The following is a 27,060-nucleotide window of genomic DNA, read 5'->3' as shown; positions in this document are numbered from 1 at the left end:
CCTTTTGCATTCTGTTTGTTAGGTATTATTGAAACCAACTGTGAGTAAAGGTATGAGTACCATAAAATTCGAGTTTTTCTAACAGAATAACATGCTCTACACAGCCAAACGCCTTGAAAAGTTCATGAAAAAAATACCAACTGGTGATATATTATTATTTAAGGCTTGTACTCTTTGATGGGAGAATTTATAAATAGCATTCTTAGTCGACCAAACCTTCTGGAATCCAAAATTTTATATGCTAAGTAGTTGTTTCCACTTTAGTGTGCGACTTCTCTTGAGTACATTACTTTTTGGAATATTTTGGAAAAAGATGTAAGTAAAGAAACTGGATGAAAACTGTTGAAATCTGCCTTGTAACTTTTCTTATGAAGTGGTTTATCAGTTGCTTATTCTAACTTATCTGGAGAAAATTCCCTGTGTCAGTCATGAATTGCATATATCGCTAGAGACATTACCTATTAAGTTGGAACACCTTTTCAGAATTCTAATCGTATCTTCATGGAATGAAAGAAAATGATACTGATTTAAGGTTTTCGTCTCTTTATTAAAATATACAACATTGTTGAACAGTAACATACTGCCACAATCTTAACATAATCTGTGCTTTCTATAATGTAGCTTACAAGCTCTACTAATAATCATCATCGAAATCTGATGGTAAAGTAATGCATCACAGCCTCCTCAGGAACGTCATACTTTATAATAACTCAGTAGTGACGCTGGTACAGATACTTTCGTACCAAGGAACTTTTTGACATTCTTTTACAGACACATAAACAGATTGTTTTTCGCCTGCTGGACCAACGTACAATATTTTCAACTGGCACATTATTGTCCTAGAAGCAACTTAAACGCTGTGGATCTGACCAAGGTTCCCACAAGTTTTGTTTGGTTGCATGACAAACGGAAATACTATTTCAGATATTCTGAGCAGGGACTTGCTTCGGTACACTGCGGCGTTGCCGGCATTTTCTTGACATAATCGACAGCTTCCCAGTCGCCTCCATTGTGGAGTTGTGGGGACTGAAATGTGTAAACAAAGAAAAAGAGACATAGGCTAATCAGCGTTTGTCATAAAAGAAGACTTTATCAGCATCTGGTTGACATACAGATGTTGAAGAAGATACACACTAATCAGACTTGGGATAATTCACCTGTGCTGAAATCAACTTCTGGATTTACCCATTTCTGACTAATTATTCTGGAAACACGTAGACGTGGGACATCTCCATTTATTTAGTTTTACGACTAGTACACAGTAAATAATTTATCACAGAGATTCAGATGATATGCATTTGGTGATACAGTTTATTTGTTTTGTAAAATGGAAGCGTCCCATGCAGGGTGCTGTATATAGCCTTCGATTACAGGAACCACTAATGTAGCTGGAAGTAATGTTCTTAATTCCCTAGCTGGCACAAGTATTTAGGCGAAGGTGCTCTCCTCGACGGACAGGTACGGTCGGTATCTGCTGGCGGGCCGCCGGCTTGGGTTACGAGCTGGGCGCCGCCTGCATCAGCAGCTGCATCAGCGGGCCGAACACACTCCCCTCCACTGGTCCACGGGCCGGCCGCTTGGAGCCGCCACCGTCGGTCGGTGGTGTGCTCGTAGCCAGGTACTTGCCGCAGCGTCCATTTGCCACAAACACGTATTCTGTTCCAAACACGGAGATACTTGTCAGAAACATGATACAGGAAACATACACATTAGCTGATGAATTTAACCTATTGATACTATGGCAAATTGGTAAGTCTGCTAAATTTCTAGGAAGTAGTGGGAGTATTTATTAAGCGGCATGGCTGTCGGATAGCGTCATGAAATCTGTGCTTCTTGCCTACATTTCCTAACCAATCGCAAATAATAATATGTTACTAATACACTGCCTGACAAAAATGCATTTTATGAATGCATGATGTCTGTTCTCTTGGACGTGTCCGAAAGAATGGACACTCCACATTCATATAATCGATTCGTCTCGAAGGACAATGAATCCACAACCTTCAGTGTGGATGCACATTCACGTCCGATCTCGAGAAGGAATCTAGAAACTAGAGTGCATGTAGGATATGGACGGAGATCGCGGACAAGTGGCGATAGATGGAAATGTGAGTCGAGTGGGGGGCGTGCCGAAGAGGTTTGTGCATTTGCGGTAAACACTGTGTCCAGATGGCGCAGTGGTTAACAAATGGCTCTGAGCACTATGGGACTTAACGTCTGAGGTCATCAGTCCCCTAGAACTTAGAACTACTTAAACCTAACTAACCTAAGGACATCACACACATCCATGCCCGAGGCAGGATTCGACCGTAGCGGCCGCACGGCTCCAGTCGGAAGCGCCTATAACCTCTCGGCCACACCGGCCGGCAATCATACACATCTCGCGTCAGTCTCGACGGGTGATTTGTGGATAAAGCCATGTCTCAAGCCCATTTTACACAGCTCATTTTCCAGTCAAAATCAAACACTCGTTGTGGATGCACCGCGCCTTTGCTTGCTTGTAAGTCAGCCACGATCAGCGTCGTGAGCGTGTCAATGACGTCAGTGACAAACTGAATGTATCGACTGTGGAGTTCTAAAAATTTTGAGTGTGCTGCAAATTGTGTTTGTGCAGAAGCTGCGGTGGAGACTGCTATCATTGGAAGTTGCACATTCTGTTACAGGCCATTCGTATTGTAGTAACGGATTTTGTACTTTTGTGTCTTCTTAACGTTTATTTATTTATTTATTTTTTGTTTCTTTTCTTTTCGTGACACAGTGGAAAGATTGCAGGAGGGGCTGGTATTTTTCCCATTACTGTTCTCCTACAACAGACTAGAAATATCTGAAAGCAGAAAGGCAGACCTGTTTATGTTTTACAGTACCTCGAGAAATCAAAAGCCCACAGTATGCATAAATAAGAACGCTAACAGATCACCGATTATTAATGAAAATATTTTAAACGATGAAAAAAACAGATCTATTTAATGAAAACAATAAGTCTGATGTTACTTGGCATTTGTAAAGAAAACAAGATATGAAGGATAGAGTCAAATGGAACTACACTCCTGGAAATTGAAATAAGAACACCGCGAATTCATTGTCCCAGGAAGGGGAAACTTTATTGACACATTCCTGGGGTCAGATACATCACATGATCACACTGACAGAACCACAGGCACATAGACACAGGCAACAGAGTATGCACAATGTCGGCACTAGTACAGCGTATATCCACCATTCGCAGCAATGCAGGCTGCTATTCTCCCATGGAGACGATCGTAGAGATGCTGGATGTAGTCCTGTGGAACGGCTTGCCATGCCATTTCCACCTGGCGCCTCAGTTGGACCAGCGTTCGTGCTGGACGTGCAGACCGCGTGAGACGACGCTTCATCCAGTCCCAAACATGCTCAATGGGGGACAGATCCGGAGATCTTGCTGGCCAGGGTAGTTGACTTACACCTTCTAGAGCACGTTGGGTGGCACGGGATACATGCGGACGTGCATTGTCCTGTTGGAACAGCAAGTTCCCTTGCCGGTCTAGGAATGGTAGAACGATGGGTTCGATGATGGTTTGGATGTACCGTGCACTATTCAGTGTCCCCTCGACGATCACCAGTGGTGTACGGCCAGTATAGGAGATCGCTCCCCACACCATGATGCCGGGTGTTGGCCCTGTGTGCCTCGGTCGCATGCAGTCCTGATTGTGGCGCTCACCTGCACGGCGCCAAACACGCATACGACCATCATTGGCACCAAGGCAGAAGCGACTCTCATCGCTGAAGACGACACGTCTCCATTCGTCCCTCCATTCACGCTTGTCGCGACACCACTGGAGGCGGGCTGCACGATGTTGGGGCGTGAGCGGAAGACGGCCTAACGGTGTGCGGGACCATAGCCCAGCTTCATGGAGACGGTTGCGAATGGTCCTCGCCGATACCCCAGGAGCAACAGTGTCCCTAATTTGCTGGGAAGTGGCGGTGCGGTCCCCTACGGCACTGCGTAGGATCCTACGGTCTTGGCGTGCATCCGTGCGTCGCTGCGGTCCGGTCCCAGGTCGACGGGCACGTGCACCTTCCGCCGACCACTGGCGACAACATCGATGTACTGTGGAGACCTCACGCCCCACATGTTGAGCAATTCGGCGGTACGTCCACCCGGCCTCCCGCATGCCCACTATACGCCCTCGCTCAAAGTCCGTCAACTGCACATACGGTTCACGTCCACGCTGTCGCGGCATGCTACCAGTGTTAAAGACTGCGATGGAGCTCCGTATGCCACGGCAAACTGGCTGACACTGACGGCGGCGGTGCACAAATGCTGCGCAGCTAGCGCCATTCGACGGCCAACACCGCGGTTCCTGGTGTGTCCGCTGTGCCGTGCGTGTGATCATTGCTTGTACAGCCCTCTCGCAGTGTCCGAAGCAAGTATAGTGGGTCTGACACACCGGTGTCAATGTGTTCTTTTTTCCATTTCCAGGAGTGTATTTATGACGAGTTTGTAGGTACATATTTTCTCGAGCACATGAGTGTAGAAGTTTTGGAGTGTTTGGGCGACAAGTTTCCCATTCTTTCAGTCCTCAGGAGTCTGGGCAATTTGCCATACGACCTTTGTGAGAAACAGCGCTGTGAATCACGCTTTGCTTATTAATAAACTCCATTATAAATGCTTTTTCCCACGTTCTGCCACTACTTTACATCCACGCGAGTACTCTGAACTATCTTCATACTATTTCTCTATCGTCCTAATTTATAACAGCGCTTGGTAAAAATGACCAATTAAATGTTTCTGTACGATTTCCTATTTCTCTTATTATGTGTCATGATCAGTCCTCCCGATGTAGGCTGACAAGAATATAGTATTTTTACATTCAGAGGAGAAAGTTGGTGATCCAAATTTCGTGAAACGATCTCGCCGCAACGAAAAACACTTTTTTTAAATGATTGTCATCCCAACTCAGTGACACTCGCTCCCCTATTTCGCGTTAATAAAAATGAGCTGCACAATTTTAGACTTTTTCTATGTCCTCTGTCAATCCTATGTGGAAAGGATCCCTTACAATACAGCAATACTCTATCAGAGGACGAACAAGCGTAGTGTAGGCAGTCTGTATAGTAGACCTGTTGATTCTTCTAAGTGTTCTTCCGATAAAACGTATTCTTTGGTTTGCCTTCCCCTCAACATTATCTAGGTTATCGTTACAACTTAAGCTGTCCGTAATTATTATGCCTAGGTATTCAGCAGAATCAGTAGGCTTAAATATGTGTGATTTATCGTGTAATAGAAATTTAACTTTCTTTTATGGACCACCTCACACTTACTGAGAGATAACTGCAATGGCCAATTTTCGTACCATCCAGACATTATGTGTAAGTCGTATTACAAATAGTTTTGATTTTCTGCTGACTTTACTACACGCTAAATGAGAGAATCATCTGCAAACAATCTAAGAGGCCTGCTCAGATTATCTCCTAAATCGTATGCATGGGTTAGAAACAGCAGAGGGCCTGTAACATTTTCTTGAGAACGCCCGCTATCACTTCTGAATTTCTGATTTTTCCGATTTTATATTTCGATTTTTTCGTAAAAAGAATGATCTCTCATGACATCACTTTCATCGTTCCGGTGCAAAACTGCCCAGCAGACAGCTCTCACAACACGCACAGTTTTAGCGCTGACTTGTAAACAAAATGACCATTCCTGACAGGCGGGAGTCAGTGCAGGAATTAAACGCCAGTGGCGCTGCAGCCGCCTCACGTGCCAAGAGTAGTCAAAAAAATGGTTCAAATGGCTCTGAGCACTATGGGACTTAACTGCTGTGGTCATCAGTCCCCTAGAACTTAGAACTACTTAAACCTAACTAACCTAAGGACATCACACACATCCATGCCCGAGGCAGGATTCGAACCTGCGACCGTAGCGGTAACGCGGTTCCAGACTGTAGCGCCTAGAACCGCACGGCCACTCCGGCCGGCGCCAACAGTAGTCGATCGAGGCGAAAAACGTCGCTCGTGTAACAGGAGCTTTGGAAAGGTGTGCTCATGCGAAATGTAGAGAGTACGGAGGAGCACTCACTGTCCTTGCGGCAACGGTTGGAGCAGTCGAGTTCGCAGCGCGACCGGAAGCCGCGGAACTTGCCGGTCCTCTCCTGGCGGGCGCACAGCTGCCGGCTGGATGGCTCCGGCAGGCATTCGCAGTGCGAGCACAGCTGCGCGAGGCACACCTCCGCCACCGCCACCACCAGCACAGCTGCAAAACACCAAAACACAGTACGATCACCACATGAACACACAACACCGTGTCACGGCTGGGACTCTAAACCTATAGGTTCTCAAGCGTTCTCCGTCACGCCTTCCTTCAGAATCATAAATTGTCTCAACCCCGCTCCCCCCCCCCCCCCCACTTCGTCAAATCTTATACTTGGCACAAAAACGGCCCAAAATATCTATTTATTTCTGTGTAATTATTGCAACAATCAGTTACAACAACTACTACAGCAATAATGTACTGATCAGCCAGAACATTACGACCACCAACCTAATAGCCGGTTCGTCCACCATTGGCACGGATAACAGTGGCAACGCGTTGTAGCATGGAGGCAATGAGACCTTGGTAGGTCGCTGGAGGGAGTTGACACCACATCTGCACACACAAGTCACCTAATTCTAGTAAATTGCGAGGAGACTGGCGGTGAGCTCTGATCCCACCATTAATCACATCCCAGATATGTTCGACCGGATTCAGATCTGGCGAGATGGAGATCCAGCACACCAGTTGGAACTCACCGTTGTGTTCCTCGAAGCAGCCCTTGCGACGCGGCGCATTATCTTGCCGCAAAATGCCACTGTTTTCGGGAAACGTGATCGTCACGAAGGGGTGTATGTGGTCTGCAGCCAGTGTACAATACTCCTTGGCCGCCAAATGTGTCTTGCACGAGCTCAGCTGTATCGATGTATGCCCAAGTGAACGTTCCTCAGAGAGTAATGGAGTAGCCGCCAGCTTGTTTCCGTCCCGCAGTACAGGTGTCAAGGAGCCGTCCCCATGGAAGACGACTGATTCACGCCCTCGGCGTGATGAAGGATGTATCGAGCTTCATCAGATCGTGCTATCGCACCAGAGTCCTGTGCCGATGGTTATGTGTCTCAGTTGTAGTGGTGTTAACATAGGCACAAGCATGGGTCGTAAGCTGGGGAAGCCCATCGTTAGGAGAGTTCGGGGCACTGTGTGTTCAGACGTTCCTGTACTCTGCCCAACATTAAAGTCGGATATTAGTTCCTCCACAGTTCGCCACCTGTCCTGTTTTACCTGTCTGCCCAGCCTACGACTCCCGACAGCTGTAATGAGGGTTGGCCTGGGTGGCCACGACGTCTGGACGTGGTTACACCTTCATTTCGTCATGTGTTGAAGACACTCACCACAGCACTACTCGAACACCTGAAAACTCGTACAGATTCTGAAACGCTTGTGCCGAGTCTCTGGGCCATCGTAATCTGCTCTCGGTCAAACTCAGATCGCACGCCTTCCACATTCTACGTATGGACAGCACGTTCACTGATACTACATGCAGCGTGAGTGCGTCTAACTAACAGTCATTCCTCGTGCCATCGCCTGGACGGGCTTATGTACACTCCTGGAAATGGAAAAAAGAACACATTGACACCGGTGTGTCAGACCCACCATACTTGCTCCGGACACTGCGAGAGGGCTGTACAAGCAATGATCACACGCACGGCACAGCGGACACACCAGGAACCGCGGTGTTGGCCGTCGAATGGCGCTAGCTGCGCAGCATTTGTGCACCGCCGCCGTCAGTGTCAGCCAGTTTGCCGTGGCATACGGAGCTCCATCGCAGTCTTTAACACTGGTAGCATGCCGCGACAGCGTGGATGTGAACCGTATGTGCAGTTGACGGACTTTGAGCGAGGGCGTATAGTGGGCATGCGGGAGGCCGGGTGGACGTACCGCCGAATTGCTCAACATGTGGGGCGTGAGGTCTCCACAGTACATCGATGTTGTCGCCAGTGGTCGGCGGAAGGTGCACGTGCCCGTCGACCTGGGACCGGACCGCAGCGACGCACGGATGCACGCCAAGACCGTAGGATCCTACGCAGTGCCGTAGGGGACCGCACCGCCACTTCCCAGCAAATTAGGGACACTGTTGCTCCTGGGGTATCGGCGAGGACCATTCGCAACCGTCTCCATGAAGCTGGGCTACGGTCCCGCACACCGTTAGGCCGTCTTCCGCTCACGCCCCAACATCGTGCAGCCCGCCTCCAGTGGTGTCGCGACAAGCGTGAATGGAGGGACGAATGGAGACGTGTCGTCTTCAGCGATGAGAGTCGCTTCTGCCTTGGTGCCAATGATGGTCGTATGCGTGTTTGGCGCCGTGCAGGTGAGCGCCACAATCAGGACTGCATGCGACCGAGGCACACAGGGCCAACACCCGGCATCATGGTGTGGGGAGCGATCTCCTATACTGGCCGTACACCACTGGTGATCGTCGAGGGGACACTGAATAGTGCACGGTACATCCAAACCATCATCGAACCCATCGTTCTACCATTCCTAGACCGGCAAGGGAACTTGCTGTTCCAACAGGACAATGCACGTCCGCATGTATCCCGTGCCACCCAACGTGCTCTAGAAGGTGTAAGTCAACTACCCTGGCCAGCAAGATCTCCGGATCTGTCCCCCATTGAGCATGTTTGGGACTGGATGAAGCGTCGTCTCACGCGGTCTGCACGTCCAGCACGAACGCTGGTCCAACTGAGGCGCCAGGTGGAAATGGCATGGCAAGCCGTTCCACAGGACTACATCCAGCATCTCTACGATCGTCTCCATGGGAGAATAGCAGCCTGCATTGCTGCGAATGGTGGATATACGCCGTACTAGTGCCGACATTGTGCATACTCTGTTGCCTGTGTCTATGTGCCTGTGGTTCTGTCAGTGTGATCATGTGATGTATCTGACCCCAGGAATGTGTCAATAAAGTTTCCCCTTCCTGGGACAATGAATTCACGGTGTTCTTATTTCAATTTCCAAGAGTGTAGATAGTAGGTCTGTGACCATAATGTTCTGGCTGATCAGTGTAATTAGAGTGTGCAATTCGAGCACTTCATAGGTAAACTTTTATTAAAATTATAATAGATTTGCGTTATTCAAAGATGGTGCAAGACGACAAGTACAACTAGTTTGTAAATAACAACGGCTATGAGTGCAGTTATGTGAATTGAGCAAATATGTGTAATTCATTACATATTTTTCTGCATATGTGTCTTCAGTTTTATAGGCTTCAATCTATCATTTTCTAAATCTCCAAAGAAACATCACATTGTGATCGTTCCTCATTACTCAAAACAATGCTGGTAAAGCCTAGTGGCAGATACTCAAATTGATATTTACGTTCTTTGGTTCTGCGTTTAGAATTAGCGTTGCTGATACAAACTGAGGAAGATGCAAAAGAAGAATGTACTTTAACTAAATTCGAATCCTTTTCCTTACAAGAACAACATACTTTCAAAGCAGAAGAGAGACTCCGTGAATCATTTCCATGAGATTTCATGTTGCCGCTGCGAATCAGCCACTTATACATGCGCAGGAGAAACGTCACTTTATTTTAAAACTGGTCAACTACATGAACTGAACACGCAACTTCGAGGTATCTCGACACCTGACTCCGGAAGCCTGGGTGAAATCAGGTGAACAGTAAAATGGCTGTGATTAACAAACCATTCTTGTAGCTTGTGTTGCAAGGAAGTGACGGTCACATTGTCAAGCGCCTTGTTGTCATTACTGGTTGTTAAATGTTTAGTAAGTAGCTAACCCTACGGGTGGTCAGTGATAGGGGCTGTGCGATGAAATATGATTCGTGACTTCTGCCACCATACCTGCTGACTGCTTGTACTGTCAGTTATTGTGAAATAAGACAGCAAATTAATGATGGGCCAACATCTGAACTTGGTTCATGGTAGCAAGAATCTGATACTAGCAATGTGTGTTCACCAGAAGTGTTTTTCTGGCATAATACGAAATATAAATATTTCACTGTAAGCTGGGGCCCCGCTGTATTAGTTCCTGCGCCTCCCAAGGGCGGCGCTCCTCTGTTTTGAGGACGGCTGAGCTGTAGCATAGGCTGACCCGCAGGAGATGGACATTTTTAGACTGACTATAGTGTTATGCGAATAAGAAGGCAAGTGTTGAGGCAGTCTGCAGTAGCAAGGCGCAATGTACCGAGTGACGCGCCAGCCAGTATCGTCATTTGTCACATCTATGCGCACTTCAGGGTGGATGTAGAAGATTTAGCAATAACTTTCAAGATAGGTATGGTGAAGGTACATAACGACTGCAGTGTTAATTGATGGTACCATAAAGAAGATGGTACCATAAAGAAAACTCTACCAGTATTACGTTAATCGAGCGAGGTGGCGCAGCGGTTAGCACACTGAACTCGCACACAGGAGGAAGGCAGTTCAAACCCACGCCCGGCCATCCTGATTTATGTTTTTCCTGATTACCCTAAATTGCTTCAGACAAATGTCCGGATGGTTCCTTCCCTAATCCGGTGGGACCGATGACCTCGCTGTTTGGTCCTCTCCCCCGAATCAACCAACGAATCTATCAATCTATTACGTTAGGAAGCGACAGTGATACTTGTCTGAGTATACAGATATTAGTAGGGAGAGTCAGAAGCAAACACAGTGTCGCAGTGTGGTATTCATCGCAGCACTGCTAGTTAGTAGCGGAGGCAACAGCCAGAGCAAGTGGCCTGTGACAGAGATACAGGATGCACTGACGATGTCACAAAGTGTTCTCCGATTCTCTCTCGGGGATATCATTTCTTTTCATAGCAGGACCCCTTTGGCTGTCGTCCGCGGAACCTTTAAGCGCAGTAGTACGTCGACGATATTCTTTGGCTTGGTTTGTTGGCCTTTATGGCAAGCCATCCTGGGGTTACATTTCAGCAAGATAATGGTCGCCCGCACACGGTGAGAGTTTCTACTGCTTGTCTTCGTGCTTGTCAAATCCTACCTTGGCCAGCAAGATCGCTGGATCTCTCACCAGTTCATAACGTTTGCAGTATTTATCCATCTCGCAATTTTGATTATCTGACGTGCCAATTCGATAGAATTTGACACCATACCCTCAGAAGGATATATGAGATATCTGTCAATCATTGCTAACCCGAATAACAGCTTGCATACGGGTCAGAGGCGAAGCAACGCGTGACTGACTTGCTCAATTTATGAAGCTCTTTCTCTTGAATAAATCATCCACTTTTTCTGAATTTGTTTGTCTGTACATATACGTCACAGCTACCAATTTCCGCCCGTCGGGCAATTCCTTCATTTTTTTGGGGGGGGGGGGGGGGCGGGGGGGGGCGGGTATAGTAATAGCGTTTATGAGTGAGTAGATGCATTTTCACTGAGAAGGGCCAGTTTTCAAACCGCACTATCGTTTTGGGCCCGTGAACAGCCTTGCATAGTTTATGAAAGATGTCTTCACTCCGCACGTTCGGCTGCGTGGTGTGCTAAGACTGCTTTCGTTGTTATCGAGCCCTAACTTTTTAGATGAGTACGATGTAACAGTGATAATGAACTCGGATCGCGAGGTACCCTTGCTGTGCAGGTTCTTTTTGCCTGAAATAAACAAGTTTTTTCTCCTAATTCAAAATAGCCACCGACTTTGATGCCAGTAGGAATGATAAGAGTCATAGAACTAGCTGCCTTCTTTGAATGGCCCTGTTTAAATTTTTTTTCTGGGCTGAAACTTTTCGTCAACATCCGGATGACTTCTTAGCAACATCTGGAGAAGAGGTGCGGCACCGTTTACCACTGCCGGTGCAGATAAGAGGTGACATCATGTTCCACAGCTTTGTCTCGTTCTTGCGGGACACCACGTATGCAGCGGGCTCCAGCAACGGAGATGAGTCTCAGCTGCGCAGACTTCCTGGGGAGCAAAGTCCACCGGCCAGTTGGCGAAGCGAGCTAGTTCCGTGTCAACAAAACAGTCAGCAGGAAGTGATCGCACAAGGCAAGCGTGGCTTCCGGTCGCAACACAATGCACTGGAAAATTGCTTCGAAATGCCTCTCTTTCTTCTGTGTCGTTATTGTCTATAAGACGACGTTCAAATTTTAGAGTGGAAAGGTACATCTCTGGACACGTACTATGTATTACGATATCCCGATGTACTCGCGGAGGTACACGATGTAGATTACTACGCTGAGGTGCCTGACGAGGAAACCTTTGAAGTTCTAAACCGATCCCAAATAGACCATAAAGCGGATTGTGAAGAAAATAATAAGATAATAAATAGTCTATTCCTCATAATAAAGTATTTAACAGCTGAGTTTCCCATTTCGTTCAGCGCTTGGGAAACAACAAGAGAACACTGGACGTCAAGTAGTTCAAAGCATATCTGCAAAGTCATATGTAGGTAGTCGTCTACTACAAGATGCGCATATCTCAGAGGCGTCAATTGAGAAACGATTCCACAGCCATCTTCATCATTCATCATCTTCAGATTATTAATCGCATCATTATCCTTAGTATACGTCGTATACACTTCCTGAGAAAAAGACGACGCACCCATAAGGGAAAGAGGAGACTAAATGAAACTTCGCGGGGGAGATAGTATGTGGTGTTCAGTGGTTACAAAATCGAGTGAAATTTAGAAAGGACTCGGCAGTATGAGCCCATTTGTCGGTAGGACTCCGCACCTCCTCTGGCATAAAATGCATGCCCTGACTGCGTTGAGAAGTGTGCACTCTCCCAAGGCAAGCTTACCCACAACAGCTATGATTGGTCCTTGACATCCTGAATACTGGAAGTTTAACAGAGTTGACGTCCGAGCTGGTCCCACACACGTTCTATCGGGAACAGATATGGGGCATTAATGGTAACAGGAGTACCTCTACACCAGCAATGCAGTTTACAAACACACTTGACATTTATGGACAAGCATTGTCCTGTTAAAAAATGGCACCACCATACTGTCACATGAGAAACAACACGTGAGGTTGCAGACTGTCCGCGACGTACCGTTGTCCTACCAGAGTTCCCTCAGACCGTACCAGCCGTGCCATGAAGTCACAGCCGATGGCTCCCACCAGCATGATGCCAGGAGTGAGCTTCTCCAAAATAATGGAAAGATGCAACCGCTCCTCAGGTCGCCGCCGCGCCGCTGTGACGGTCGCCAAGTGTAGTGAAGATGCGCGATTCATCACTTAACACAATTCGACACTATTCATCGGCAGTCCACGCTTCTCGGCCAAGACACCAAACGCAGTCGATTGTGTCGTGGTGTCAACGGCAGCGTACGAAGGGGACGTTAATTCACTAGCCTGGACACTGTTGGTCTCTGATCAGTGGTGTCGGATGACACAAAATATTGCAGGGAGTCCATTACTTGTTCTCTGTTGGCGAACGCGGATTTGGAGGGGTTATGGTGCGGCGAGCCTCGTTTTTGGTGGTCAGACGGGTCGACTAAAACCTTGATGACGAGCATGTTTGCCCTAACGTCCCCATGCAATCCAATTCTGGACCACTGTCACCTCCGAATGCTTCACAAATTTCGATACAGCACGATACTACCAGCGAGCAAAACGAAAACCCGAAATGACGCCATTGTCAAATTCTGCCAGGTGCACAAAACATCATCTCAAAGGAGTCCGCGGTATCTCCGTGTGCTTCACAGTGATCGCTCAACATACGACACAGTTCATGCCCCTATAGCCTACCAGGCCTGGTAACAAGGCTAAACAGGAACAACATAAAGCACTCCAGTGGTTGTTCTGCCTGTCACAGAGAATGGAAACTCTAATCGTTTATGCACCCACTGATGGTTCGTATGGGTATGAAGTTATATTGGCATTCAACCTTGTCTTGTGGGTGCTTTACTTTCTTTAGTCATGGAGTGTCTGTCATCAAATTAACGCAATTTATCGCCGTTGCATAGAATCATCACGTCGTCGGGTCAAACATGAGGGTACTTCCAGAGAGAAGAATTTCACACTTCACTCAAAGACTGGCCCGAACGCCTACCCGATGGATGGACAGAAAGACACTGCGAGCGCCTTGGAGCTCACAAGAGGCCCGAAACTGTGGGTATTCTCACAATTCTGTCTCACACACAGGTCTCCCAGTAGCTAGGACTTAAGTGGTTCGCCTCAACTCGGACACAAAATTACATATTTCCTACTTCCTGAGAGATGATTCAAACAAGAAAGGCCATTCTAGCCAACAACTGAACGCATTCTAGCTATTACCCTGGACCCTACCATTTCCAGAAGTTTGGACAATGAAATCTGCAGACATCACATCACCTACGATTTACACGACCGCCAAAATTGAGAGCGGTGTTGCACTGTCGTTATGTGCAGAAGCAGCCCGAAGTGGCTCTTAGGAGTGGAAGAAATTTGTCATAAGGAGAGCTGAGGAATCAAAGGAAGATAAAGTTTGACGTCTCGTCGACATCATGCTCATTAAAGACGGAGCACTAGCGCAGCTGGACAAAAATGGGCAGCAAGTCGACAGTGGCCCTGCTGAATGAATCACCACGGAATTTTTCCGTAACTATTTAGGGAAATCACGAATAAACCCAGTGAGGATGACAGAACAGAGATTTGAATTCCACTCTTTTCGAACTCGAGTCCAGTGACGTAACCACTACGCTAGCACGGTGTCTAAGGACAGAAGGGGTTACGTTGTACAATTCTCGATCTCCGAACTGTGCATCATTGTTCTGCAATGACATGAGATCATGTCTAAGCAGTGAGTGCATGAGAGTGTTGATGGTGAGCTGTGAGTTGGATAGGACGTCAAGACTGGTTGTCCACTTGGTACTTTTCCAGAGAACGAGGAGTAGACAATGCGCCTGGAGTACAATAAAAAATACTGCAACCGTTTGTTCCAGTCTACCGTGACTAACTGTCTAAATTTCACAGTCACAAGAATTGTTCTGCTTAAAGTATTTAGCTACACCCTATATTCAGACGTGGTTTACAGTTAAGGCTTCAGTAATATATCTTAAAACTCTTCATCAAAACACGTATTACCAAAAAATATGTAATCCCGAATGGTGTGAACACGTTCGCCAAAGTCTATGCGTGTTCTGTCCGTACCTTTATGCGAGTAGCGTTTGCTCCACAGACCAATGTGTAAACAAAACATCTTGCAGTGGCTAGAGTGCTACAACATCTCACGTTTACAGTGAAGTGCAAGCAAGAATTCACTTCGAGCACGTACACGCTTGCCCTGTTCTTGCTCTTCGTTACGTAACATCAGTAGAATTTTTCCCCCTATAATTGCTACGTATCACTATGCTAGCATACTTCTACAAGCCGTTACTGGGCATCTATAAGTTATATATTAAAGGAAGAAGAAAGGATAATCTAAGTCACAAAATTGGTATAAAAAAACTGCAGTCATTCTGCATTACAAATACAACACATGCAATGCAAACAAACTACTTATTTTATCCCTTAACTGGTATAAGCCTGTATCCATCTCAGTTGATGATAACGTCAGCTCTCTGTTCGTCATTAAGTGTCATGTACAATCGCGGCACCATGCGTTGACATCCTGGTAAAGACCCAAACTGGAATAGTTTACTATTGTCGTTCTCCAACCTGTCATGAAATGTCTAACGTGAATGTACACCATGTTGACGACTGATAATCACTTGGGCAGTGCACTGACGTGCTTGGGTTGTTAGTGGTGAGTATATGATGAATAGATGGGGCAGTCTGAAAATTAATGCCTGCCCATACCCTTCTCCATTCAACGAAGAGTAACACCTACATCTAATTTATAGATCAGCATCAACAGCGTCACATGTCTTTCCTTAAATCATCCTGGAGCGACATACGATGTAACCTAGAACATTAGCACATATCCTATCGATCAAGAACTGTTGGGTTATCATATGTTTCGTAGATGTTTTTGTTTGCTTGCTTCAGTTGTAAGTGTTCATGCCTTTTGTTTACAATACGTCTTTTAGTTCGTGTGAGCAATAGCCCAGATCGTGCTGTTTACTCCATTCTCAGTCGAGATGGGTGATGGCTTACATTTTTTTGTATACTAGACCTGCAAAGGTGTTGCGGAAATGGCGCGAGTAAAGAATATCATCGTCACCGTTGCCTTTCTTTATGTTGTGGTTGTCATTACAGACTGATCTGGAGTGAAAGTACAATCGGGTTGCGAGATATATATGTCAGAACGCAACCGCTATTTTACATTATAGTGTGTCATTTCAAGCTTACTTATACGTTTGAAGACGCTAAAAACAAGAACATTCGTTCTCAAAGACCCCTATTTCCTTGGGGGTCCCATTAGTTTGGCAATTTTTTTTTCTGTACGGTTGTTTTCGTGTAGTTAGTTACGTCATTCATTGGTCATTTCCCTGACGGTAATTTCATAGGTCGGCCAAAGCAGATCGCCTCATCTGATAATTCCCACCTGTATTCCACAATTTCCCAAACCCCATTGCCGATAAATAAGGGTTACGAAAATTTCTTCATCTCCAATATTCTAAACGGCAACTTCCTGCTCGAACACTATCTTAATATCGTATGTAAGTGTTATCGGCATTGCTGACTGCTCAGATTATGATGGCAAACTCAAAAGAACTTATGAAAGCAACCGAGTACTTTTTGAAATACGAAATAGCAATTTTCACTGTTTTGGGAATTTCACTATTTTCGAAGTAAGAAATAAAATTCACGCCTAAAGCTTGAAATACATAGTGGCAACCAATGACAGTTATTGCGTAGTAGTGGAAAAATATATGATAGAGTGAAAACACGTACACTTTTTACAACAGCATTACTTCTTTTTTACTTCCCTGCAGGTGTGTCGCATCGACGTGTTGATTACGTGCCTCCAAGGTAGAGGCTGCGTTATTCCGGTTGCGTATCGCCGCGCTACAGTTCGTGTTCTTGAAAACAGGTAGTTTATTGCTTTAGTTGCGTGTTTTGCTTTTGCCCGCATTGTCCTTGCTGAATCGCCTGTTTTTATGGTTCTCGTTACTGAGGTAGTGCTCTGAATGTCGAATAGTTGCCCAACCTGGCTGGGCAGAAAGTTACGCCGGAAGTCTCAGCCATTGTGCTACGTCAGGGAATGAGTATAATTACACAGGACATGGAAAATTAAGGAGTACCGTCAATTGAGGATATAGAGAAACTAGTGAGGTCAGCTATACCTGGTATTTATGAGTTCTGTTCACGTTCACCTAAGTACACCATAGAATACGAGATAGAAAATGATTCATGAATATTAGCGGTTTTCCTGCTTCGGTTAATGGGTTCGTCTGTCGTAAGAACAGCGCTCACCACTATAGAGGATGAATCGGCGATGACTCTACCGACTTTGCCGTTCAGTGACATCGTGCAGTCCGCGCTATTAGTGGCCTATCCACGAACTGATAATCTATTTTGTAAGGTGGCTCACACTAGTCTCCCAAGCCGCTTGATCTGTAGCTTCTTGGTATTAGCTTAAAAGATCCTTGTTTATCATTCTAGGCAATAGGATGCAACCCGACTATCCTCTACGCTATTTTTGGGGATATATGAACAGTTGCATTCTGATGGTGTTTATGCCAGCTCATAGCAATTAGCCACTGGCGTTTCTCAACTTTCACTCGCGATCTGTCGTACTAAAGACCAGCTGATTGCCCGACGAAGCCCGAGTACTTCTCTACCCAGTTTTGTCCGAGACAGCAAAATCAATCAAAATATAAAATCTCAAATTATTAAAACATTTCATAAAGTAGTGTGAGTAAAAGATAAATTCCATGACCAGACTATGGGCCTGACTGTAATTAGAGCGCAGAGCAGAGGCGCCTTTTATACCCGGTACTCATTCGGCAGCAAGCTGAATGGATCTGGGGACGTCCTGGAGGGACTGGAGCGAGAAAAAATCCCCGCTCCCATCTGCGATTGAACCTGGGACCTTCAAGGCCGGGGTCTAGTACCCTACCCGGTAGACAACTGCGGCCACTCTGAATAGCCTGACTAAAATATTCAAATTATTAAATTAAAAATTTTACAAATTCACTACAACAAAAATTTTGTTCGAAATAAATCTCATATTTAGTTTCCTTTCCAGTTGCAAGAGTAGATAAATTCTTGATGGAATCATTCTTGAGCATCCAGCATGAATGTCTGTGCGATAGATACGTGGCTGTCTCAAAGCCACACAGCATTACTTAAGAGAGTGCGCTGTATAGTATTCACCCAGAACGCATGTCTCACTGGCAATTGAAATTTCTTAAAATTAGAAAGTATCTCCGCCGGAGTGAGTGGTATCCGTGGGATAAAAATTGTTTTCCACACATTCTTGGCTGTTAAAACGGTTTTAACTAACGTCGATTGTTTTCGATTATTTTTAGCTTTCCTCCTTTCCTACTTCTGCTCCCATCCGTAGGCGTGCTAACGGTGTTGTTCTCCCACAGTATTTATGTCTGTTAGTAGGTCAGGACTTGAAAAAAGCGCAGGTGACTCCTGTATATAAGAACGGCAAAGGAACGGACCAGCAAATTACACGCCAATATCCTTAACATTGGTTTGCTGCAGAATTATTATTGTTGTTGTAGTCTCTAGTCCGAAGACGGGTTTGATGCAGCTGTGCATGCTACTCTATACTGTGCAGGCCCCTTCGTCTCCGAATAACTATCGCAACCTACATCCCTCTGTATGTACTCACTGTAGAAATCTCTTTGTCTTCCTCTACGATTTTTACCCACTACACTTCCCTCCGGTATTAAACTATTGTTCCCTTGATGTCTCAGAGTGTAAACTATCAACCGATACTTTCTTTTAGTCTAGTTGTGCCACAAATGTAGGGTCTTCCCAATTCTATTCAGTACCTCCTCATAGTAACTTGAGCTACGCATTTAATCTTCAGCATTCTTCTGTAGCACCACATTTCAAAAGCTCCTGTTCTTTTCTAGTCTAAACTGTTTATCGTCCACGTTTGACTTCCATACATTGCTACACTCCAAATAAATGTCTTCAGAAAAGACAGCTTAACGCTTAAGTCTATATTCGACGTTAACTAACTGCTCTTCTTCAGAAACGCTTTCTTGCTGTTGCTAGTCTACACTTAATACCCTCTCTAGTTCGGCTGTCATCGCTTTCTATTTTGCTTTTGTTCATGTTCACTTTCTATCCTCCTTTCAAGACGCTGACCGTCCCGTGCAACTGTTCTTCCTAGTCCTTTGCCGTCCCTGACAGAATTACAATGTCATCGACAAACCTCTCTGCACTTTAATTCCTACTCCAAATTTTTCTTTGTTTTCTTTCACTGCTTGCTAAGTCATTGACCTTACAAATTTCCGTACGACATAAAAGCTTCTGTCCACAAGTCAGCCTACATTTAGAAAGCACTGCTCGGCCGAATCTCAGATTACTGTTTTCTCACATGACATCCTGCGAATAATGGGTGAAGGGCAATAGGTAGATTCGATATTCCTTGACTTCCTGGAAGCGTCTGACAGTGTCCCATTGTAGAATGTTCACGAAGGTTCAAGCATGCGGAACAGGATCTCAGACACGTGTGGGGCTTGAAGATTTCTTAAGTTGTAGAAACCAGTTAAGTCGTCCTAGATGGCAAGTGTTCATCAGAGACAGGGGTCTCGTCAGGAGTGTCTCTGGGATGTGTGGCACAACCACTCTTGTTCCCTATATACATAAACGACCTGATGGATAGAGTGGGCAGCAATTTGCAGTTGTTTGTTGATGACACTCTAGTGTCGGGTGCTTGGATGCTGGGTAACTGTCTGAGGATACAAGATGACTTAGACGGAATATGTTTTTGATGTGATTATGTATAAAAATATAATTTACTGAAGAAGAGCAGGAAAAACAATCCTGTAATGTTCGAATACAGTGTTAGTGGTGTGGTGCTTGACATAACCACGATGGTTAAATATCTGGCCGTAACGTGGCAAGGCGATCTGAATTGGAACGAGCATATAAGATAGTTAGAATGGAAGGCGGATGGTCGACTTTGATTTATTAGGAGAAGTCTAGAAGTTTCGAGTTCATCTGTAAAGGAGATGGCGCGTAGAACACGACTGCGAACCATTTTTGAGTTCTGCTAGAGTGTTTTGGATCGTCATCGGGTCGAATTAAAGGAAGTCTGCGAAATAACTAACCGAGCGTGGTTGCGCACTGCTAAGCACACTGGACTCGCATTCGAAAGGACGATTTTTAGGTTTTCCGCAATTTCTCTAACCCGCTCCAGGCAAAAGCCAGGATGGTGTCTTTGAAAACGACACAGCCGATTTCCTTCCTTGTCTTTTCGTTATCCGAGCTTTTACTGTCTCTATAATGACCACGCTGTCGACAGGCTGCTAAACTCTTAATCTTCCTTCTTTCGAAACAATACTGCTAAATTTGTTTCCGGTATTACGGGAATGCTCCGTGAACGTAAATGATAATCCCTGGAAGCAAGACGACGTTCTTTTCGCGAAACACTATTGAGAAAGTCTAGAGAACTGACATTTGCCGCTGATTGCAGAACGATTCCACTGCTGTCAATGTACCTTCCGTGTAGAGACCGTGAATGCTACATAAAAGAAATTAGAGGTCGTACGAAAGCGTATAGACATTAATTTTTCCATCGTCCCTTTTGCGAATAATTCAGGGAAGGAAGTGACTCGTAGTGACACAAGGTATCCTCTGCTACGTACCGTATGGTGGCTTGCGGAGTATATATGTAGATGCAGATATACAGGGTGTCTCAGGAGGAATGGTCAGTATTCAGCGATACGACAAGAACGATCATACGAAGCAAAAAAGTCTTGCAAACATGGGCGTACACTGCATATCCTAAGAGCTATGAGCACTTCCTCGTCTTCCATACTGTGAAATAAATCTCTTCTACCGCATGCTCTTTGATTTCCATGATCCGAGAGGTAGTAGTATGGACCAAACAAGGGAAACATGACCAGTGAACATGGGCACTAAAGTGCACACCTCAAGAGCCATGAGCACTCGTTCATCATGGCTGCTGCAAAACACTGATCAAGTGCTTTTAGGTCTCAAGGCATGCATTTTAGAGCACATGTTTACTAGACGTTTTCGCTTAGAGTGGTCGTTCCTGTTGTATCTCCGAATATTGACCATTCCCCCTGGGACACCCTGTATGCAAAAAGTATTGCTAAAATAGTTTATTGCTCCCTACAAATCCTAGACCGACTTGCACATCGCCTTGCTTTTCATAGCTAATTTCTTTCTTCCACTCGTATTATGTGCCAGTTCATAAAGTTCCCATACATCCTGGATACAGAGAAAACCTTCTCCTCTCCCAAATCTCCCGAGAACGTGAGTCACAGCACCTTATAGTCTCCCTCATCGTTGAGAAACATTATTGCTGCAGCATGCCTATCATCACGTCCCACCTTCTCTTCATCTCCAAACACTCCATACACTTTCCGAAAGTAAGTTAAATTGCTTTCCCTTCTCAGACCATGAATTATAAACTCATCCCTGAAATGTACCCTTCCTTCCAACCATAAGCTCCCTACACATCTCACCTGAAATGAAAGACCGGATCCATTTTTAGTTTGTTCAGCTGGAATCTCACTCATCTCCTGATACCTGTATCCCACCTATCAGTCCTTCCCGCATAGACATCTCACATCAAAATGGTTCAAATGGCCCTAAGCACTATGGGATTTAACATCTGAGGTCATCAGTCCCCTAGACTTTGAACGAATTAAACCTAACTAACCTAAGGACATCACACACAACCATGCCCGAGGCAGGATTCGAACCTGCGACCGTAGCAGCAGCGCGGTTTCGGAAGGAAGTGCCTAGAACCGCTCGGCCACAGCGGCTGGCTCATCTCGCATCCTTTTCTACCTATCATCCTCGCCCAGATACCCACCATCACCAAGAACTCTCATCGTTTTTATTTATTTGTTTATTAATTTGAGTCATCAGTCTTCTAGCTTGTTTGATGCGGCCCATCACGAATTCCTGTCCTGTGCCAACCTCTTCATCTCAGAGTAGCGCTTGCAACGAACGGCCTCAATTATTTGTTGAATGAATTCTAATCTCTATCTTCTACAGTTTTTGCCCTCTAGAGCTCCCTCTAGTACCATGGAAGTCATTCGCTTCTCCTTTTTAATGTTTTCCATATCTTCCTTTCCTCTCCGATTCTGAGCAGAACCTCCTCATTCCTTACCTTTTAAAGTCCATGCTTTTCCAGTGGGATAAATGTAAATAACAGTCAAATTCATTTAAAAAATGAAATTGTTCTAGAGTCGTGCTGGAAAATACCCATATACATCAACTGTAAATTTCTTTTCATATCTGCTTATAGCAGATTTTACCTAAAAATAGCCCACAATTTAGTTGCACATATAGGCTGTACCGCTGTGAAACAAACATGTCAGCAAGAATCCCGCTCGCAACCCTACGATGATTATGATTTACTGCGTACTGAGGACGGGTGCCGAGAATTACCTGTACGGACGGAAGTGAGAGCTGCCTCGCAGTTAGTTATTCCATCTGAGTCACTGCCTCAGCATGTCCACGACCTCGCACGTGCTGCGTGAACCAATCCCGCGGAAGCCAGGAGCCGCGGTTGCCGTTTCGTCGACCTACGGAACTAAACGAGGTGGCACAAAGGTGTGACACTGTACTCGTTCTTCGACTGAAATTTTTGTCCGGCCATCCAGATTTAAATTACCTGTGGTTAAGGAATATGCCAGAAGAGGTTCTTTGAGAGGAACATGGGCAATTTCCTTTCTCAGCCAGAACTTGTATTCCGGCTTAGAGATGAGAGTACGTCAAATACTAATGTTTCTGTTCCGCTGTCCTGCAGAATATAGTAGCTGGTTAACACAATTTATTGCGGACTTCCTCACATCGAAGCAGTGAAATGCGCTCTTGGCGGCCTCCGTAGCCTCGATAGTTGATACTATTACCAGAATTTCTTTGAGTATCATTCTTCAAAGCATGATACACAGAAAAAGAAATCCACTAGCGTACAACTACATTATTGATGAAAAATTGCTGGAAACAATATCTATAGCAAAATATAAAGGAGTATCTATCCAGAGCGACCTTAAGTGAAATGACCACATTAAACAAATAGTATGAAAAGCAGATGCCAGACTAAGATTCATGGGAAGAATCGTAAGGGAACGTAATTCGACCATTAAATAGGAGGGGTGTCCAGAAAGTAAGTTCCGATCGGTCGCGATATAGAAACGACTATGAAAATCCGATGAAGCTTTACACAGATGTGTTCGGCAGTGTCTCTAGTATGCCTGTTGGTTGCATCACTTCTCTCTTTTCAGTTCTGAGAGCATGGTAAGCACATAAAGATGCGTGGAAAATAGTGTCTCCAGGCAAGTATGAGCTCCTGGTGAGAGATTCGCCTGATGTTATGCAGCCCACATTACAAAACTGTCATACGGCTCCTACTTCGTGACAATTCTTGGTTGCAATCTGCAGGGGCAATGAAAATGCTCTTGTAGCGTCTTCGATGGGAAGTGTTTGATCACCCGTGCTATTGCCCGTAATTGGCTCGCTCTGTGTTTCATCTTTGCTCACATTAACTACTGGCTATGAAGACAAAATTTTCGTACAGACAACGAGCTATAGATGAGCGCAGAGAATTGGCGGGAAACACAGGCGGCTGCCTGCTATGACGAGGGTATTGGAAAATTGTTGCAACGCTACGGCAAATGTCTAAGTCGGAGTGGTGACTATCTAGAGCAGTGGCTGGAAGCTCTAGCTAACTCTTGCAGATAAAATATTTCTGATTATCACAGTGGTTTCCGTTTCGCAATCAATCGGAACTTACTTTATGGACAACCCTCGTAACTGGCTTACGTATCGCTTGTTCTACTGATTCTTGAGTATTGTTGATCAGTCTGGGACCCTTACCAGGTAGGACTGATAAAAGAGAGAGAGAGAGAGAGAGAGAGAGAGAGAGAAAAGATTCAACGAAGAGCGGCGCGTTTCGTCGCGGGATGGTTTAGTCGGCGCGATAGCTTTACCGAAACGCTCAGCAAACTCTAGCAGCAGACGCTACAAGAGAGGCGCTGTGCATCAAAGAGAGATTTGCTATTGACATTTGGGGAGAGTATTTCCGGGAAGAGTCGGACAACGTATTACTTCCTCCAACATACGTCCCGCGAAATGATCACAATCGACAACTTCGAGAAATTTAGAGCTAATACAGACGCTTACTGACAATCATTGCCGGCCGGGATGGCCGAGCGGTTCTAGGCGCTACAGTGTGGAACCGCGCTACCGATACGGTCGCAGGTTCGAATCCTGCCTCGGGCATGGATGTGTGTGATGTCCTTAGGTTAGTTAGGTTTAAGTAGTTCTAAGTTCTAGGGGACTGATGACCTCAGAAGTTAAGTCCCATAGTGCTCAGAGCCATTTTTGACAATCATTCTTCCCAATTCGCAAATGTAACAGGGACGGGGGGAATCAATTAGCGGTACCGGACGTACCCTCCACCACACATTCTCATGTGGGTTGAAAAAGTTAAAGAAGACATTTCTCGTTCCAAGCACATTTACTTGTCTCAACAGCCTTATTTTTTACTTATATTAGAAAACATTTATAAAGCACCTTTCTTCAGCAACTTTTCGTAAAAACTACGGAAGTTTGTTTATTACCCTGGTCAGCGCTTGGCTATGCTCTGTTCTATCTACAAATGTTAACCAGTTTCTCACCTTTTCATAAACCATAATCTTGTTCTTTTCGTGATCACAATACCCGTGACTGTTACAAAATGGTTCAAAAGGCTCTGAGCACTATGGTACTCAACTTCTGAGGCCATTAGTCCCCTAGAGCTTAGAACTAGTTAAACCTAACTAACCTAAGGACATCACACAGATCCATGCCCGAGGCAGGATTCGAACCTGCGACCGTAGCGGTCTCGCGGTTCCAGACTGCAGTGCCTAGAACCGCACGGCCACTTCGGCCGGCGACTGTTACAAATCACAGTGTTGTTGAATAAATTCGGTTGTAAATTTCGACGAGACATCTATTATGTCTGATGACTCATAAAATAAATTGTACAGATTGTCAACAGAGAGATCGTTCCTGTCCAGATGGAATAAACAGAAATACTGGCTGCATAAGAAGCGCATAATAGTCCTCTTGACAACGGACAATGGAACCCAGAAACTCGTCATGTAAATATGTAAGTACAAGCGACCTGTTACCATCCAAACTGATCTCTAATGCCTGCATCAGAGAAAACGTATCACTCCATTGACAGAATTGATTACATAACAATAACAGGCCGAAACAAAACTACGGAATCTATCAGATTGACGAGAAATAGTTTTGGAGTCTGAGTGACTTCAGGTTAGGAGAAGCATCAGCGGGAATCAGGACGAGTGTACTGTCTCCTTCTAGAAAGCTGCATCTCTCACTCGCTGTGTACCAGAGAAAGCGACTCGGTGCAAACTGGAACAGCCGTCAAAAGCTCCATCTACAAAACAGCCGCCCATATGCTACACGACGCGCTGTTAAGTATGAAAAGTTATATCAAATAGAGCCGTGAAGTCCTGTGAACGAAATGCCAGAGAAAATTTCTGCCAATATTCTGTAGATAAATATTTTCGTTTAGGTGAAAACATTTTCAAGTCTCCGTGGCAATGATTTAATTTCATACCAGTGGTAGTCAACCTGGTCCCTACCGATGACTAGTCGGCGTTCTAACTTTCACGGTTAGCGGTGGGTGGGAGGGTTTTAAAAACATTTTCATTGGGTTTTCGTAAAATTTTGACATAAATTATTTGGTAAGTAATTATTATTACAAGAATTAGTTTGCTGCAACTCTGCTTCATAAATTTATAAAGTTACTTGCCTACTTGGTAAATCATCGGTATTATGGATCCCGTGGGCGGATAGAAACTTTTGTTGTTAACAGAGATACAAAAGTGGGCGATTGGTAAAAAAGTTTGACTACCCCCTGCTTATACCAATACGAATACCGCAATGCTGCAAGCTAGAACGGTTTCTTTGAGCAGCACAGCAGATTCACAAACACTGTTTGCATCTTTCACATGAGAGCAGTTTTGAGGCTCACAAGGTGTTACGATCTTATCTACACGACTGTGCATAGTAGATGTTAGAGAAAAGGTGCAATACAAGTGTACAGTGTAATGTGTAGAGATACGTTTGTCGCTAATAATTACACATCTGCTTTACAACAATGAATCAGCATATTTTTCGAAATTCAGCATAGCATTCAACATTTTCGGAAAATTCCCAGAACCGTTTCAACAAATCTAAGTCTTCCATTCACCAATTTTACCTGTTCACGCCATTTCATTTCGCTTTTTAGTATGTCACCACTACATATTTAAACCATTTGATTTTCTCAACATGTTTTGCACTACTCTTTTAATCGGATACCATGGTCTGTTGCTTCGTTTGAGAAGCATTGTGGCATGCTACACAATTTTCTTTTCTCAAAATATTAAAAAAAATCTCACTTACTCAAGACGTTCGCCACTAATCTTGTAATCGGATAAAAATGAGCTGCTACGAAAACGGTGGTTTCTTCGAGCACCACAGTGTGTCTAGTTAGACAAGGTGTTGCGGGAGATGGCAAACACTTTGTCTTCCTCGGAGCTATCAATCTACCCGTCTGTCAGGGGGGATACAATTGTTTGCGAAATCGGAAATACCGTGCAATTCGGCATTTGTCCTACACACAAAACACAACAAGGACTCGAAGTGGCCTGGAACCAATCGGAGATCCACATAAAGGATTTGAATCCGCTGTAGACGCTCACCCGCCAAATCACAAAGTCAATACAAAAACATAGTCCGTCGCATAACACACACACACACACACACAGTACGAGTGGTAAACAAGATATGTGAAAGCGCAAGTGGAGTGTGCTGAGTAAGAACGCAACACAGCGAGGAGACAAAAGCAGCGCCAGCGTCCTTCAGCGGTAACGGCACCCGGCGCGACCTACCTGCGACGAGTAGGGAGAAGGTTGAGCTGGCCATGTCTGCGCGGTACTGCGTGCTCCGGCGCGAGGACGGCGTGTTTTAAGGGGGAAGCCGCTTTGCAGAGCTCCGCGC

General features: G+C 45.2%; 1 protein-coding gene across 1 annotated transcript; it reads right to left on the bottom strand.

The window, feature by feature from the left end:
* Positions 1 to 1,217: 1,217 nt before the first annotated feature.
* On the bottom strand, positions 1,218 to 27,060 carry LOC124792873 (Kazal peptide Pr13a-like). The gene is made up of 3 exons (XM_047257976.1): positions 26,952 to 27,060; positions 6,056 to 6,229; positions 1,218 to 1,656 (listed from the first exon to the last, which is right to left on the bottom strand). The coding sequence occupies exons 1-3, from the start codon at positions 26,983 to 26,985 to the stop codon at positions 1,496 to 1,498; spliced, it is 369 nt and encodes a 122-aa protein (XP_047113932.1). The 5' UTR covers positions 26,986 to 27,060; the 3' UTR covers positions 1,218 to 1,495.

Source organism: Schistocerca piceifrons, chromosome 1, assembly GCF_021461385.2.
Source record: "Schistocerca piceifrons isolate TAMUIC-IGC-003096 chromosome 1, iqSchPice1.1, whole genome shotgun sequence".
NCBI classification, from domain to species: domain Eukaryota; kingdom Metazoa; phylum Arthropoda; class Insecta; order Orthoptera; family Acrididae; genus Schistocerca; species Schistocerca piceifrons.
This window is presented reverse-complemented; position numbering and strand designations above follow the sequence as displayed.